Source organism: Copadichromis virginalis, linkage group LG10, assembly GCF_057382275.1.
Source record: "Copadichromis virginalis isolate Kocher_CV1m ecotype Utaka linkage group LG10, C_Virginalis_male_GT1.1, whole genome shotgun sequence".
Lineage (NCBI taxonomy): Eukaryota > Metazoa > Chordata > Actinopteri > Cichliformes > Cichlidae > Copadichromis > Copadichromis virginalis.
Window position 1 is genome coordinate 28,007,433 of NC_140627.1, and position 17,478 is coordinate 28,024,910.

At 39.9% G+C, this 17,478-nt stretch overlaps 1 protein-coding gene across 5 annotated transcripts in view; it reads left to right on the plus strand.

Moving 5' to 3' along the window:
• The window catches only part of cadm1a (cell adhesion molecule 1a), a 471,740-nt gene extending 456,057 nt beyond the window's left edge, over positions 1-15,683 (plus strand). For all 5 annotated transcript variants that reach the window (XM_085470932.1, XM_085470933.1, XM_085470935.1 and 2 more), the window contains 2 exons: positions 1,717-1,845; positions 10,598-15,683. In XM_085470932.1, coding sequence (XP_085327058.1) covers positions 1,717-1,845; positions 10,598-10,716 — 248 coding nt within the window. In that variant the 3' untranslated portion in view covers positions 10,717-15,683. The remainder of the gene's footprint in view (positions 1-1,716; positions 1,846-10,597) is intronic.
• Positions 15,684-17,478: the final 1,795 nt, after the last annotated feature.

Consider the following 17,478-nt stretch of genomic DNA (forward strand, 5'->3'; position numbering starts at 1 on the left):
TCACAACGATACACAAGCCGTGGCGAGCAGATTCTTAATGAAAGGTACAATACTGAATAATTTCTCGTTTGGTATGACTATGGTTATTCTTAATCAATTCTTGATTGCAATCCAAACAGTTATTGTTGTGGCAATTTCGTACAGTGGTTATTAAAATGTCAGCAAGAGACAAAGGGGCCAGACTGAACTCAGGAAAAGAAAAAAGTCCTTCTTTGTCTTGTGGGAGAGCAACTATGGAGCAATCAAAACAACACAAATTGCACAGCGTAATGCGTGATGTGTGTCACTATATTAACCCTTTGGTTATAACCAAGTCCAACCCTAGGCAATCAATTGTTCTTGCAAGTCTCTGTAATTAGAACAAAAAAGTTCTAAAAACTATTTATTAACTCATTTTTAGCTATTTGTTATTTAAAATATAGGGTTATCACATATCGTGACCATGACTTCAGAGGTCTTACTATACATGCAGCGAAATTCTACTTAAGATAAAGAGCTCAGCATGCTAATGAAAAACAAACGACATAAAAGAGGCATTAAGATCACTAGTTAAAAACTGAAACTGCTGATGAGGTTTGGACACATAGTTTGAGTACAGTGAGGAAAAATTGTGGTATAATTGTGACTTTGGTGTTGTTAACATAGGATCGAAGCGTGGTATGTTGTATGTGTCACAAGCTAAACATGCATCCTGGCCCTGAACAGCTCACCTGTAAGAATCACATTTTACCATTTCTTATCCTGTCAATATCTAAACATATAGCTTACTGAGCCATATGTGTGTGTGATCGCTGAACGAATCAGTGTAGTAAGTTGATTTGGTCAAAAACTGAATTGGCTTCCTTGATTTTCCCTGCATTGAAGGGATTACACCCTTTTTGAGTACAGTTGTAAAGTTGAATAAATGTCAGTAAGTGTACACTAAGTATTAATATATATATATGTTAACCTGTGATTTTACAAAATGAACGATCTCTCCTTATTTGCAGCACCATTGTTGCTTTTCAGTAACAACTTTTTAATATTCTTCATAACTCTGTCTGTACGGTTCCTTCTTACTGAAGCTGGTCGGTCTTGATCGGTCCATTTAGAAGAAATGTCGAACGCGTCAAACGCCCCCCTTTTATGTGAGCGCGTGCAGAGCCTGAAGCAGAAAGCCTGCTTTAACAAAGGAAGTTGATAACCACCCTTGTGATACCCATTATGTCCCACTGAGCTAACACAAAGAAACACTTGCTATGTCAAACTTGCTTCTTAGTACACCCTCTGGACCTCCATATGATTACGAAAGGACCTGTGTCAACATGTTTTTCCATCAAAAAACACATACGTTAAATTTCTGCACAAGACTGCTGACATCTGTGTCTGCATGTGTTTATTTCTTCCACTGAGCTCGTTCAGGAAGAGTAAAGCAGTATTAAATTCATTTCTTTTGAAACACAAGAGCGACAGTCATGACAGTCAACCAGGCAGCTCTGGATTTACTGGAGTGTATGGGTTAAGTCCAAATCTTCGGTTTTGTTAAAGCAGTGCATCTTAGGCATTGCTGCTCCAAAGTTCCTCTATCTAAATGCCTTGTATTAAATATAATCTTCATTTCTATCACTTTAACTCTCAGACTGTGTGGTAGGGATTTGGTGGCTGATCGCTATTCTCTCAATGTCAGGAGAAGTTTTAGTAGCACTGTTACTGATTTTGTTTTTTCTTCCCATTCAGATTCACGAGCCGGAGAAGGAGCACCCAGAACAGTGGACCATGCAGTTATCGGAGGAGTGGTGGCTGTGGTCGTGTTCGCTATGCTCTGTCTACTCATTGTCTTGGGACGCTACTTTGCAAGACACAAAGGTAGTAGATATAGGAAATGTCTAAAAACAAAGTTGCTAAATGTTTGAATGTTGATACAGTTGGGTCAACTGCTCATTAGCACAAATATCAAATCAGCCAATCAAATGGCTCAATACATTTATGCATTTAGGCATGGTCAAGATGACCCGTTGAAGCACAAACTGGACAGCAGAGCAATGTGCCAAACAGACTGGTCTGGTCTTCTAGTATTTTAGAAACTTCTTTATTGAGATGCCACACAACCATATCTAGGTTTACAGAGAATAGTCCAAAGGTGAGAAAAGAACCAGTGAGCATCAGTGCTCTGGGGGGGAATCTCATGTTGATGCGAGGCTGATAGGAAGGCAACAGTCAGTAAACTAACCTCAACTAATGCAGAAGAGCATCTCTGAATACAGATGGGCTAAAGTTGCACACCGGGACCACACCGGGCACAACTTCTGTCAGCTAAGAACAGCAAACTGAGGCTACAATTAACCTGGGCTCAAAAAACATGGACAATTGAAGATTCGAAAAATGCTATATGGTCCGATGAGTCTCTATTTCTGTTGCAACATTTGGATAAGAGATAACATATGCAGTAAATGACATGAAATTATGGATCTATCCTGCCTTGTATCAACAGTTCAGGCTTGACACACACTACCAGCGTGACTCGCCATCCCTTTATGACTATGGTGTGCCCGTGTTCTGATGGCTACTTCCGGCCATGCCACAAAGTTCAAATCATCTCAAACTGCTTTTCTTGAATGTGACAATGCATTCCCTGTACTCAAACGGCCTTAGTTTAATAGAGCACATTTGAAGGCTGGTTGTGCCTCTGGAGGTAGAGTGGGTCATCTAATGACCAGATGCCAAAGTGTCCTTGGGCAACCCTGAGTTGCTCCCGATGCGTTTATCTGGGTGTAAATTTGTGTGAATGTCAGATAGAAACCAGTGCTTGTTTGAACCTGTATCAATTGGTGAATAAGAACTGTATAAAACACTTTGAGTCCTCAAGTAGAGAGCGAAGCTGCTGTGTACGAACAAGTCTTGTTACTTTTTACCATTTACCTTTGGGATATGTTGGAACAGGAGAGTCACATAATAGATGCTCAGCTGTCAAATCTGAAGCAGCTGTATGATGCTATCATGTCAACATGGAGCAAAATCTCTGAGGAATGTTTCCGGCACCTTGTTGAATCAATGCCACGAAGAAGGCAGTTCTGACGGCAAAAGGGGGGGTCTAATCCACTATTAGCAAGGCATACCCAAAAGCTCCATATGATACATTTAAATTTTGTGTATCATTTTTAAGAAGTACCTGTTATTTCACAGCAGCTTTCCTTTTAAGCATTATCTGTCCCAGCAGGCAGTTTGTCAAGTGTAGCCTCTTTACTTTGTTTCTGCAAAAACGACTTATTACATCAATGGATGGTTGCTATCAAAATGATGGAAAGACAGCTATTAAGGCTATGGGTTACTGATGATGAGTAAAATTACATTTTTCATGCAGTCCTGCCGCATAGTATAACAAATCTTGTATGCCGTCCTCACAACAGAGAAATAATTAGAATCTATAACACATTTCACACTTTGATGTTTCTTATGCGGGGGGAAATGAATTGGGTACATTAACCACTTTAGAGAGGAAGTACAGTAAATGAGGCAAATTAAAAGTATAGAGGAAATGTGCTCTTATTTCAGTGGTGCTGAACTCTGAGTGGCTCCTCACATTTGTGTCTAGAAGCAACATGCAAGCTGCTTGCTGGTAGATCTTAGCGGTGCAGTGAAACTTTGAGGCAGTGAGGTTTGCAGTAGCTCCAGTGATTCGTACAACTGTTTCCCAAATCAACACACAAAAACAGCCTCTGTCTAGCTGACTCCGACTGACGTGACTTATTGACACCGAAGACCAGGCACACAGCCATGTGAAGCAGTCCCACTGTTGCGTTACCGAGTGCAGCAGTGCAGATTTTAAAGGATAACTCTAGTTTATTACAACTTGGTTGCTATTCTGTATATAATGTTTTCAGCCACTTTCGTCAGTAATAAAAGAATTGAAATCCATAATCCAATACTGAGATCTAGAGGTGCAGAAACATTGCTTAAAAAAAGAAGAAGAAAAAAGCGTTAGAGGGAGAAAGAAACAGGTGCAGTCAGACAATCAGAGAAGTCAGAAACAACCCCCCCAGGTTGGTCAAACTTATTTAGAGGAGAAAGCAACTTTGAAATTACTGTCCAAACATCCATTACACCTCACAGACCAACTTCCTCAACTTTGACCCACTGTGGAATTGGGACCTTTGTAAGGAAAAATAGGGGAAAACGGGTTCACTTCGGGCCTATTTTGTGCCCACTTCTCATAAAATGATTTGGACAGTCTTGCTAAACTTTTGGCATTTTACACCCTGCCAAATCATCCAGCTGTTCATGAGTCCTAACACATCTGTCTCTGCTGGTTCCAGATCTCAGCAGTTACTTTGGCTCATGCAGAGATATTGAAACTGACTGGCAAAACTATGAAATATAAGCTGTAATAAACTGGACGTATCCTTTAGTGTTCACTTTGGAATTATTGTCACAATGCTGCTTTCCTCTTAGGCGACTCGCAACATGTTTTCAATATAAAACAGCAATAAGATGCAAGTACAAATAAAAATTCAGGCCACTTTGACTAATTGTGTATATTATGAGAGGTAAACTGTTTACAAGGTAGAGTGCCTGGAGGCCAAGTATAAATATTCATGACGGAACAATAATAATAATCACGAGGAGGGAGGTTTTTGTTTGTTGTTTTTTGGGGGGGGTTGGTGTCATTTGGTGGCTACACCTATGCAGATGTGAGGCTGCAGCAGCCACTCAGAAAATATTTGAATTAGAACAGAAATATTGTCTCAGGCAACTTTTAACTACCTCTTTAAAAACTTTCCAATAATTACTCAACATCACACTTACCTGAAGGGACCCACAGCCCTGAGAGTAAGTGAAGCAGCAGATTTGTATTAACTGAAGATAAGGTTGGAGGACCACAAAAGTCTGATATTACTGTTCAAACTTCTGCCACATTGAGACACATTAATCATTTTATGAAGTTATGATGTGGAATACAAATATATATATTCCACATCATAACTTCATAACTATATATATACTAGGGCTGCCACAAACAATTATTTTGATAGTCGACTAGTCACCGATTATTTTTGCGATTAGTCGACTAATCGGATCATGCATCCACTGGACGTAAAACGTACAGCTTATTGCACCAGCATGCATCTGCTCTTATATAACTATCATTAGCTTACAGCTTTAAGGTAAATGGTAAATGGACTGGTTCTTATATAGCGCTTTTCTACTCTGTCTGAGCACTCAAGGCGCTTTATACAACTAATTCATTCACCCAGTCACACAAGCACTTCTAAGCTCTTAAGTGCTGAGTATCTAACATTCATACACATTCACAGTCCGATGGATGCATCGGAGAGCAACATGGGGTTAGTATCTTGCCCAAGGATATTTGGCATGCAGACTGGAGCAGCCTGGGATCGAACCACCGACCTTCTGGTTAGTGGCTGCCAGAGCTACAGCCAGTGTGTGCTGTTTTAGTTAGTATGTGCTAACTAAAAATAAAGACAAGATGATAGTTTATTAGATTTTAATGAAATTTGCAGATTGTTTCAGTGAAGTTTAATAAATTCAGCCGTCTGCTCCTTGCTATCTAAAATATAACAGGACACCGGAGTATATTCTCGAGCATCTGATAGTCAGTTGTCTGCTTGACATTTATTCAGCTGTGTGAAAACTATAACTTTAATCTCAGCCAAACCGATTTACTCAGGAACAAATAAAATACTGAAAAAAGCCAAACAATAACATTTTTAAGTTATCTAAGTGACTTCTATATCATGTTTAACCTGATAGCGAAAGATGGCAGTGGGTTTGAAAATGATTTGCCGGGAGTCCGGTGTTCTCACCGGCTCTAGTGAGCCTTGAACCCGGCTAGCTATCGAGCTGGTGGGTAACAGACGTCTCCGAAAACGTCAGAGCGCTTTGGAAAATATGTGATGTCTCGATAAACCAAGCAGATATTTGAAGTTTACACAGCTACATTCTCACCTGAAAATATGTTAAACGTTTATTTTGTGACCCAGAAAGAATAATAAGAGTAATATTAAAACTAGCTGCCGCCATTGTTGGAAACTGAGCAGGGCCGCGCTATGAATTCTGGAATAGGTTGGGCCACAAAGTATACACCCGACCCATCCTTCAAATCTGGGGAAATGAAGGGCGCACTTGTCGGAGTCTTCAAATTTGGACAGTCTTCGTCGTGTCGCTGTAACGTAATCGGCCTACAAAGGACACAGCTACAATACCGGACACTGCTTCTTCTTCTTCTTCTTCGGGGTTTAACGGCAGCTGGCATCCTTGTACATGCAGTGCTGCCATCTTCTGTTTCAGTCTGTTATTACACTCTTAAATCCTGCTACTTATTCCTGCGTCTTTTGTGATCTTACAAAGCTTCAAACGATGCGTCGACTATTGAATTAGTCGTCGACGATTTTAATAGTCGACATAATCACGAGTAGTCGATTAATCGTGGCAGCCCTAATATATACACATATATATATTCAATTTATTTTCTTGCTTTATACATGCTTTATAGTATATACAGCATAAAAGAAAAAGTTTTCACATGGGTGCAGTGTAAAAAACACTAGGTGGCTCCACTCACACCCAGTGTGAAGGGAAGTGAGAGGGTTAGTCTTTGGCGCTTTGAGTGTTCAGTTGTGTGATTGAAGCCCAGATTAAAGTTGGAGTAAAATATTGGGATCTCTCGTGTTGTCCTTACATACCTCTACAGTATATCCTTACTGCTTCCATAGAAATGAAGAGGGTAAGTAGCAGCCAGCTGCTGCTAATCAAATGCACTTGATTAATTGATCATCTGCAAGTGGAGGCACCTCTATAAAAGCAGACGTTTTCGGCGGTTTTCTGGTCTGGAAATATAAAGGTGTAAATTCCAAGGAGAAAAAAAAAGGCAATGATCTTAGAAAAGCAATTTTTGCTTTGTATCAGTCTGGGAAAGGTAATAAGTCCATTTCCGAATAATAGAGTCTGGCATTCTACAGCTAGAAAGATTATTCACAAAAAAACATCCAAGACAGCTGCCAGTCTGCCAGCAGTGGACGTCTGAAATTCACTTCAAGGTCAGACTGTGCAATACTCAAAGAAACTGAAAAAACCCCAAGAGCTACATCTCAGACTCTACAGACCTCAGTTATCATGTTAAACGTCAAAGATCATGACAATACAATTAGAAAAAGACGGAACAAGTACAGTTTGTTTGGCAGCACAGCTTAGATTTGAAAAGTTGCTTCTGAAAAACACTTCTGTAACAATGTCCTTTGGGCAGATGAGAGTGGAGATGTTTGACCATATTGCATTGAGTCGACCATGAACTCCTCTGTAGACCAAAGTAGTCTAGAGTCAAATGTGAGACCATCTGTTTGACAACTGAAGCTTGGCCAAAATTGGGTCATGCAGCAGGACAGTCAGAAAATCTACAACAACATGTTTGAAAAAGTCAGAGTGTTGCAAAGAGACCTTAAGAGAGCTGTGCATGAAGGAATGTATGCAAGCCTCAATGGTCTGAAGCATGATGACTGCCATCTAAAATTTCCTCAGAAGTCAATGTCAAATTCAAATTTATTTGTCACGTACACAGTCATACACAGTACGATATGCAGTGAAATGCTTATGTGCAATGTGCCATACGATTGCATTAGCAATAATTTTAATAACGCTCTATATTAACAGTTACACACTATATAGAACAACTTTATAGAATTAAATTTGTTTGTAGATGTTGGCAACTATCAGCGAATAGTTATCAGCTATTTTGAAACAAAAAAACAACACTTTTTATCCATAATAGCAAATGGACTGTACAACAGAAAATGCAAATGCTACTTATGGTCTCCTCACACCAATGATAAGAAAAATAAACTGGGCCAATGTGGCATGTTTGTTACTACAGAGATACACATGTTAATGTGATCTCTGGTCTCCCACTCAGAGATACAGGTCTCCGAGTGTCCAGCATTCAGACGGCTACCTGAGGACACTCAGATATGTAGAGCCAAATACAGCAACAAATCCAGCTGCGTTTGTAGTTCTGCAAACTTTGACCCCCACAGAGTCAAATCAGCTGTATTTCGATGTCCTCTGTGTCCAGCCAGTTAATGCACGGCAAATCCAGCTGCTCATTAACGCTTTCTGGTTTGATCAGAAAAGAAAACATTGGTCCATACACCTGAAAGTCCCAAAAACACATAGTGAATTCTGTCCTGAGTCCACGGATGTATCCGTGTATTTCCGCGGTGCTGATGCTGCGCTGAGCGGACAGATCTTGAAGCAGATGGTCAAATGATTTCTATACATTTTACATCAAATAAAAACTTTGGTTGTAAGATTCAGATAATTATTTAATAAAAGCTAGACATTTTAATGAGAATAAGAAAGAAAAGTATTTCTTTGTGCCCCCCTCTCCCTATTAATGCCCTACCTGGCCCCCTGGCAAAACTTTGCTAGACCCACCCCTGCACAGTTACCAGCTGTCAGCTACTTATAAAATGATCCTGGTGTTATTTGTCTCTCAGAAACAGTTCATAACTTCCCTTCAACTCATTCATGTCACCTAAAAGGTAAACCTGTTTCTCCATCACCTGTTCAGCTCTGATGATTCAGTAAGGACATCTCCTGGTTTTATCTTCATGTTTCCCTCTCACCACATATCCAAACTGATATCATGACCAGCAGCTTTTACTGCTGTGGCTCCAGCAAACATCAGCTGATACTAGAAATTAATATTACATCAATTCTAACAACAGCTGATCAAGCTTAAACGTGCTGCTGTTGTTTACCGTGACATCAGCTGGTTTTTTCTTTCTGGCGCAAAGTGGGGGATAAACAAACAAGAGAGAAAAGCCGATCAGCTGATCATTGATCAGTTTCACGCTTGAAGTAGCAACAGGAGAGGGAGGGGGAGAGGATGAGAGGAGAAGAGACAGCTGCAGCATAAAGACAGAATAACTCCAGCTTTGTGTCTTTTTCCATTCTAGCTGAAGTCCGGGACAAACTGTGTTCTTTTTCAGCTCAACATGAAACGCATAATATTTTCTCTGAATACGGAACGATTACACTTTTTATGGGACGGCAACTCTACTAACTAACCTTATGAATAAAGTTCACTATCACTAACATCATATCACCCGCCTAGCTGTATAGAAACTCCGTCATGCTAGCTAGTACGCAGTACGAGTTATTGTAACTGACTGTAAAAAGTCAGCACAACGAAAATAAACTCCACCTAAACTTGGCTTATATCTGACCCAGATAGACTGCAGGTCGCCTCGGGTCTCTCCTCCTCCTGCCTCTGTGGAAGCTCCGCCACAGCCACCACCAAACAACTAAGTTATTTTTACACACCGGCCAGCATCTGGCCAATCCACCACCTTTCAATGTTTACAAAAAAACTAAACAAAACATCGGCCCATAAAAATGAAAAATCAACATCGGCCGGTATGCTCGATGGCCAGTCCAGCTATGGTAAATGGCCTGTATTTATATAGCGCTTTACTAGTCCCTAAGGACCCCAAAGCGCTTTACATATCCAGTCATCCACCCATTCACACACACATTCACACACTGGTGATGGCAAGCTACATTGTAGCCACAGCTGCCCTGGGGCGCACTGACAGAGGCGAGGCTGCTGGACACTGGCGCCACCGGGCCCTCTGACCACCACCAGTAGGCAACGGGTGAAGTGTCTTGCCCAAGGACACAACGACCGAGACTGTCCGAGCCGGGGCTCGAACCGGCAACCTTCCGATTACAAGCTACAGTTGTGCCATCAGTTAACCCCTGGCACGTGTGCCCAGGGTTGCTGATCCCTGGTCTAAAGCAACGTAAAGAAGAGTGGATCCAAAATTCCTTCCTGGCAATGTGAGAGGTGACAAAGTCATACAGAAATCAGTTACATCACGGTATTGTTGCTAACAGGTTGTTTTTGAAACTACTGAATCATGAGGTATACTTAGTTTTTCACACACTACTTCTGGATGTTGCCTCAATCTTTGTTAAATAAATGATGATGTTGTTCATCTGAGGTCAAGGTTACATTTGAATTAATTTAACACATGCTAAGGACTAGATGATATTTTGTTTACTGTGTTCTGATACGTAAAACCTTAGAACAGACAGGGTAAACGTTCTTTTTCAGGTCTGCATAATATTCTAGCCAGCCTTTTTTGCAGCACTCCAGCACCTTGTTTCTCTCTTTTCAGGCAGCATTTGTGCTTTTAATGTGGCACTACTGTCCCTCATTCTTCCTAAAATATTGTCATCATCGCCTCTACTTTGATAGGCTGTGAATAACTCTTGTAAATTAGGTTTGAAGTGGCTGGCTAGTCCCTTTTTGTGTGAACTTGACAAGGTTAATTTGAAGGTGTGAGCAACACTCTTCCTGACACTCAAGATCATTTTGAAACCCTGATTTTCATGTGCCAATCATAAAGGAAAGTGAGGGGAAACGCTGTGTAATCTGAATATCGCCGCTTGCTGGTGTTCGGTATATGTAAATGGCCACACAGTGAAGGATTTGCATAATTGGGTGCTGTGAGATGGAGAGCCACATTTTAATCTTTTGTATCATCTGAGCAGCAGGTTATTATCCAGTTCGTGACACTGTCCTCCATCCTGTCCTCCTCAGGTACCTACTTCACACATGAAGCCAAAGGAGCAGACGACGCAGCGGATGCAGATACAGCCATCATCAATGCCGAGGGTGGCCACACCAATTCTGATGAAAAGAAGGAGTACTACATCTAATCAGAACAGGACCCCTCACCTCCAATGTCCTGCTTGGGACACTGAAGGGTTTTTTGGGACGGGGAGAGGGGGAAAAGGTGGGGGTTGACAGAGGGGTTGGAATCGGTTCGGTGGAGGGGTAGAAGAGACACGGGATTTTAAAGAAAGGCCTGGTTTTAAGCCGTTGTCTAGTCTAGTCTGCAGATGTAGATGGAATGTTGTGTGTGTTTAAAAAAAGAAAAAATCAAAAAAGGATAAAAAATGTTAGGGTCTGGGGTTTTCAGTATACAGGGATGGGTGGGAGGGTGTGCCAGAAATCACTGTAGAGAGCTTCACCATTCAACACCTCCCTAACTGCTGGTACAAATTTTATTTAGTTCAACCATTTGCAGAAAATTCTGTGCCTTGTTCGAAATCTTTTGGTTCTACCCATATTTTGCATTTGTGTTGATCATCGTTTGCATAACCTCGTTGCTCCCCTTTTCCCGTTTCATCTTCCCACCTCGTAATTATCAGTGTGCTGTTGGCTTTTGTATGAGGGTAAAATTACACAGCCACTTTATTAATGTCTCTTAATGTGTCTGCACAAACGGATCCTCTCCTGCATAACAAAAACTCTTTCCAGTATACTGTGATTTGTCTCAAGCCATTACTTTCTTCTCTTTCTCCCTGAAGTTTTGACAGCTCTAAAAATGCATGGAACGCTTTACATATCATTGTACAAAGGACATAAAAGAGAAACAGGTTTATAGTACTGGACCACACACACGACACCACAGAAAGAAACGCGACTAAAACAGAGGCACAGAGGCTAATGTAAAAGGATGTTCCCATTTCAACAGGCCGGTTCAGTTTGAAAATTCATATTTAAAAACCTCGGTTTTGTTTTTGCAGAGCAGATATACTTCTGTATTACTGTCTTTTAAGGCATTACATTCCTTAGTGAAAAGAAGCAGTGCATTATTTTTTCCTCACTGCATTGCCATTTCATTATTTTTGATTTCTTCCTCTGCTCTGTGTTATTTTTCTTCTATTTGCTGAATGGAAGGCCTGTCTTCCCACCGGCTTTTATTGAGTTGTAATGTTGGTTTTCAATTGATTTCCATCTGCTCTCATCCTAGAATATTTTTTATTATAAATGAGAAAGTAAGAAAATGTAAATTGTCCTAAAATTGTTTTGACACATCCTCAGTCAAGATGCCTCTGTAATAAAAGACTGTTGGAAAAAAATATTTGGTGTTAATATTTGCCAATCAGCAGCTGACATTGCTGGTGTAGTGTACGCCATACAACAAGTTTTCCAAGTAGAGAACCAGCCTTAATATAACTCCAAACTGAAGCCCATTCAAAGTTAAGTTACATCTAATCGGTACATAGCTACACGATACATAGCAGTCAAGGTCCTCCCATTAGCAGGTTCACGTTATCTCATTGACACACAGTCCAATGTAAATCAAGCCAATGGCATCACAACTGTATTGTACACTAATCCTTACTAAGAAATATTTTTTACAACTTACTAGAATTACAATGGAGTACCTTTGTGGATTTTACTGTATCACGTTCATTGTCAGTTTTGTCAAACTGTAAAATATGGAAGTGTTATGGAAAGTACATGTCTTCGAAGTAGAGTGTTCTGAGAGACAAACCATTCACAGCCATTCACCACCATACACTATATGGACAAAAGTATCTTTGAGTGCAGGTGTTTTGGGTCGCCACAGCTGTAGAAAATCAAGCACCGAGCCGTGCGGTCTACTTTTACGAACATTTGTGACGGGATGGGTTCTTCTAAGGAGCTCACTGAATTCTAACGTGGTACTGTAACAATGTGCCACCAGTGCAACAAGTCAGTTTGTGAAATTTCTTCCCTTCTAGGTATTCCACATCTAATCTAAGTGAAACCACAGGACCTTAGCCATACAGTTATAGAGCTCCAGCCCTCCTCTGGCATTAACATCAGCACAAATCTGTGTGCCAGGAGCTTCATGGCATTAAGAAGCTCCTTTAGGTGTAATGGATAGGTGACCAAGTACTTTTGTCCATGTAATGTACGTAATTTTGCTCAAATTCATTCATTTTTGAACACCAAAATATTAATTTTGCATGTATGCTCATGCTAGAACCCGTTGCTTTTGCTTCTCTATCATGGTTTATGTACAACCTGCCAAAAGCCAATGAGAATCTGTTTCGCTATGTCAGTTTGGGAGCACTGAGGACACCAGAGGTAATTAATTGTTCATACGATGACATATTACACACGTTGTGGTCCTTGGTGTTAATCCATGGTTTGCATTATTGCTCTGGCTTTTCAACATGGCAATGTGGGTTTACCAGTGACATTGTTTCTCATTATTATGTGTTCGCACAGCAAGCAACACGCTTAATGAATCCTTTCTCCATGTGACAGCTGTGGGTGGATAAAGCTGGAGGTTTCAGATGCCATGTACAATTTCAAGAGTTTGAAACACTGAAAGCATATTTATTTCGTGGCTTTTTTCTGTTGTGATATTACATCACACTTCAAAGATTTGTCAAAGTTAGCATGTGCCCAACATCAGCAGCAGCAGTTTTATTTTTTTAAAGTGAAGTTGGTCTAATGTTGAAAAACTAGTGTCAAGAGGACAAACTAAATCATATTAGTCAAGGAAAAGGTGGCAGTTTGATTTCTAGTGTTTATTTACCATCCACATACTGTTAATTTCAGCTCAAAATCTGAATTACTAATGTTTGCTTGTTTATTGATATACATTATTTGTTGTTGTTTATTAAATGGGACACCTGTGGAATTGGAACAGTTAAGCTTTGCATTAAATCCATTTTCAAGAAATTTGAAAAGTAATGGCAGTGCATCGTAAGCGTAAGATGATGCTTGATTTCTGAATTACGCTTCTAAATAAAATGAATGCAATCTGTTTAAAAATCTCAAATCTTAAACCTGCTTTACCTTTCCCTTGTTTTGTAATGAGATGGAAATGTGTTTCAAAATGACTTTGAAACACTTTGGTCAGACTTTGCCCCCCTTTGCAAGTTGCTAACTGTTAAAATTACTTTCTAATTTGAATAGGAAAAAATGTTTTTTAAGCTTCATAAAATGGATTCTTTGAGAGAAACCAATAAGATGTTGGAATAAATAAATCAAGACACTGAAAACCACTTTTCCATTTCATCACTGTTTGGCGCATTTATGGATTCTTTGGCACTTAATGGTGTTGCTTGCCATGTGTACACTCACTATGATTTAACACTGTGTTGCTATGTTAAAGCATTTGATTGGATTTTGTTAACGCGCAGCTCGTATTGCGACACATTACCAATGTGATAGCTTTAATATTTCATGGTCATGCATGAAGACAACATTCAGCCTTTCCATGTTGAGATTTGGGGTGGCTCTTAGACATAGCTCTTGTGAAATCCACAGCGCAAATTACACTTTCTTGACCATCTGTGCATTTAAAAACGTTTAAGTTTTGGGGCGGGGTGATTTTAGAGCACAGCAAGTGGAACGGGGGGAGCTGTGGATACGTTATTTTTAGTTTTGGATGTGGTAGTTGTAGATAGGATTTACAGGAGAGACGATGTGGACAAAAATCAAAGATGTTGTGTCCAACTCTCTCCATCTGTTTCTTGTTAAAACTTGAGTTCATTTTCATTAGTTCTGGACTCACAAAGTAATTTTATCACAAAGTTAACACTGTATGCTGACGACACTGTTTTGTGTTTGTTAAATGGACGGGTGGGGGTGGGGTGGGGAACTGATTAGGTAAATGTTTCACGGTCTGGTGTCTGATTTAACTATTGATTGACTTGTTATTGTTGCTTTATGAATCACAGAGCAGATGTCACTTTCATCTGTAAGACTGATATTGTGTGATTTGTATTTTCCAGTGAGCACTATTTCGCTTCAGTGACATGTGGCAGCTTTGATTTAAATCAGACTTCAAAATATGTACTTGCCAATAAAGGAATAGAACTGAATATTGTCTTCTCCCTAAGGCTGATACGTTAATATTTTATTTGTGAATATTAAACTTTTTGCAGATTGGAATGCCAGGAGTGTTTTACGTTATAAAAATATTTTTTTGTTCTCCCAAATTTCCAACATAAGAAAGTGAAAAAAATATATTTAAGTACGCTTAATTATTCCGAATCTTAGGTGCATAACAGAACGATAAGGTTATTGTACATATCATTTTATTTTCCATTATTCCCAGTGAAGTTTTAAAAAACGTTGACTATGGTCTTATCTTACAGTGCAACTGAAGTCGTTTTCTTCCCATTAAATTCTTTTGCTAGTGTCCTGTCTCAGGTTCATGCCTTGCTGACTGATGTGACTGCATCTCAGGTAGAATGCAAAATTTAGGCCCCACCTATCAATGACATGAAAGCAAGTACAATACATCATTAAATACAATTAAGTACAAAACAGAAGTTTAGGTCCCAAAGCAAAAAGGGTGAGATAATTTTGCTTCTATGTTGTACATGTTTTATGTATTTTTCTTAATATTTGGTGCACTGTAAAAGATGTGTTAAGTATTGCTTTGTGTTAACATAGGTACTAAAGAGTACAATGTTTATTGGAATGAAGCAGGATCAGAAACTTGTTGTGGCTGTACTTCTGTCAATTTCAACGCACCACCACCTTTTGATTCCCAAAAAGTTTTCTTTCACCATTCTTTTCAGATTGATTATTTTTGTCTCTCTGCTGTACTTGGGAAATGTTAATGTGTATTAATGGAGAAGAGGAGTTCCACATTCCCATACACATTTTGTATTGGTTCATAAATAGACATTTTTACAAAACAATGAAGAGTTCTTGTCTTAATAAAAGAGAAAAGATATAAATGTCCAAAATAATCAGTGTTGGCATTGGTTTTTTTTAATAGGCTTTAGGTGAATTATTAAATGTAAAATGCTATACGTATAATATGGGCGCAGAGCAATACATACAGTAATATTTACTTTGGAATTAAACAACAACAACTGTCCACCCTAGCATCTTCTTTGTCTTCCCCAATAGACACAAACACAGATTTTTACAACTGTTTAAGTGAAGGGTCTCAGTCATCCAGGTCATCGAAGTCTAAGGAGCTTGAAAAGAAAAGCACCTGGACTTCTTTAAGTTTCCTTGAAGACATTTCACCTCTCATCCGAGAAGCTTCTTCAGTTCTAAGAGCAATTCGGGTTCACCAGAAGCTTGGCTCGTGTGGGTCAAGATTCAGCAGGCATGTCCTGATTTAAAACCAAATTGCCTGAGGATAGAAGCTCCTATTGAGCCTCTCTGTTTTTGCCCAGATGGTGCTGAACCTTCTGCCTGATTGCATAAGTTGTAACAGGTTTTTGATGGGATAGGACAGGCCCTTCAATATCTGAGCTGCTCTGGACCAGCATCTCCTGGTGTAAATGTCCTGCAGGGAGGGGAGAGCAGCCCTGCTGTAGCGTTCTGCTGTACGGAAAGTCCTGAGGATCACTGAAAGGACCCTGAAATTCCTCAGTTGTCTGAGATAGTACAGGTGCCGACTGACCTTTTTGGACTGGACCTGAATGTGGGCAGACCATGTCAGGTCTGAGGAGATACTTGAAGGACTGCACCCTCTCCACTGGAGCTCCATTGATGACAATGGGCTTGTAGTCTCTGTGCTTACTCCTTCTGAAGTCCACCACCAGCTCCTTGGTCTTGCCAACGTTGCCGACGTAGGTAGAGGATCCATGACCCTCTTGGGGACACTCCCATAGGGCTTAAAATCTGGGACTCTCCACCAATCGCTCTTAGAACTAAAGAAGCTTCTCGGATGAGAGGTGAAACCTCTTTAAGGAAACCTAAAGAAGTCCTTTCCAAGCTCCTTAGACTGTTCCTGCAGATGAACCACATTATTTTTGTGTTCCTGAATGTGATTTTTCATATATCACGTACTGATTCATGACAATGCAAACAAAATTGACATTTTGCACTTTTAAAAGACAAACACCCCTGCATTGATTGCTTTAGTTGCTCTCTGAGTTGTAGTGAATCTTGAAAAACAGCAATGCAACCAGAATTGGAGTATGTTTGCCTTGAAAATAAAAGTTGTGCCTTACCGCTGTAACAAAATTGTGTCAAAAGATGCAACTTTTGTTTTGCATCATACCTTCATGGTTTTACTACTCCATTAGCATTTGCAGATAACTTGGCATCTTCCATGCAAATTATGGGCACCTGTGACAAAGGACTATACCACTTCAGCTAGTCACAGCAATACACACAAGCTGAGGTCTTCCTAAGTCCTTAGCCTGCGTGACTGAGGACTTGGGGAGCACAGGTTGTGTCTTCCTGAGCACAAATTTCCCACAATTATTATTGTGTTTCTGGTTATGATTTTTAATCTGCCCGGTCTCATATGCTCTGATTTATGTCAGTGTACACAAAATAAATGTTTACCACTTGTGAAAAGCAGAAACTCTATATTTGGACTTGAGGGGTTGCACCTAAGCTTGGGTCATACATGTCATACAAGTGTTTCAAACATCATGTATTTTTAGTTTATATGCCATTAATTCAAAGTACATCACGTTTTTGGGTTGAGACTAAAAATGACTTGATGTGGTTTAGAAAAATCCCACAATTTTGCTGGTGAATACTAAATCCAGACTTTTACTAGACAACATTCTGCTGCCTGTCAAAGAAAAAAAACCTGACATCTATGAAGAGAAACACAGAGGTTCTCAAGTGACAATTACACATTTGCCTGTGAGAAACGGTGTCACAAGCGAATCGCAGTGGAATACAACTTTGATGTTTAGAGT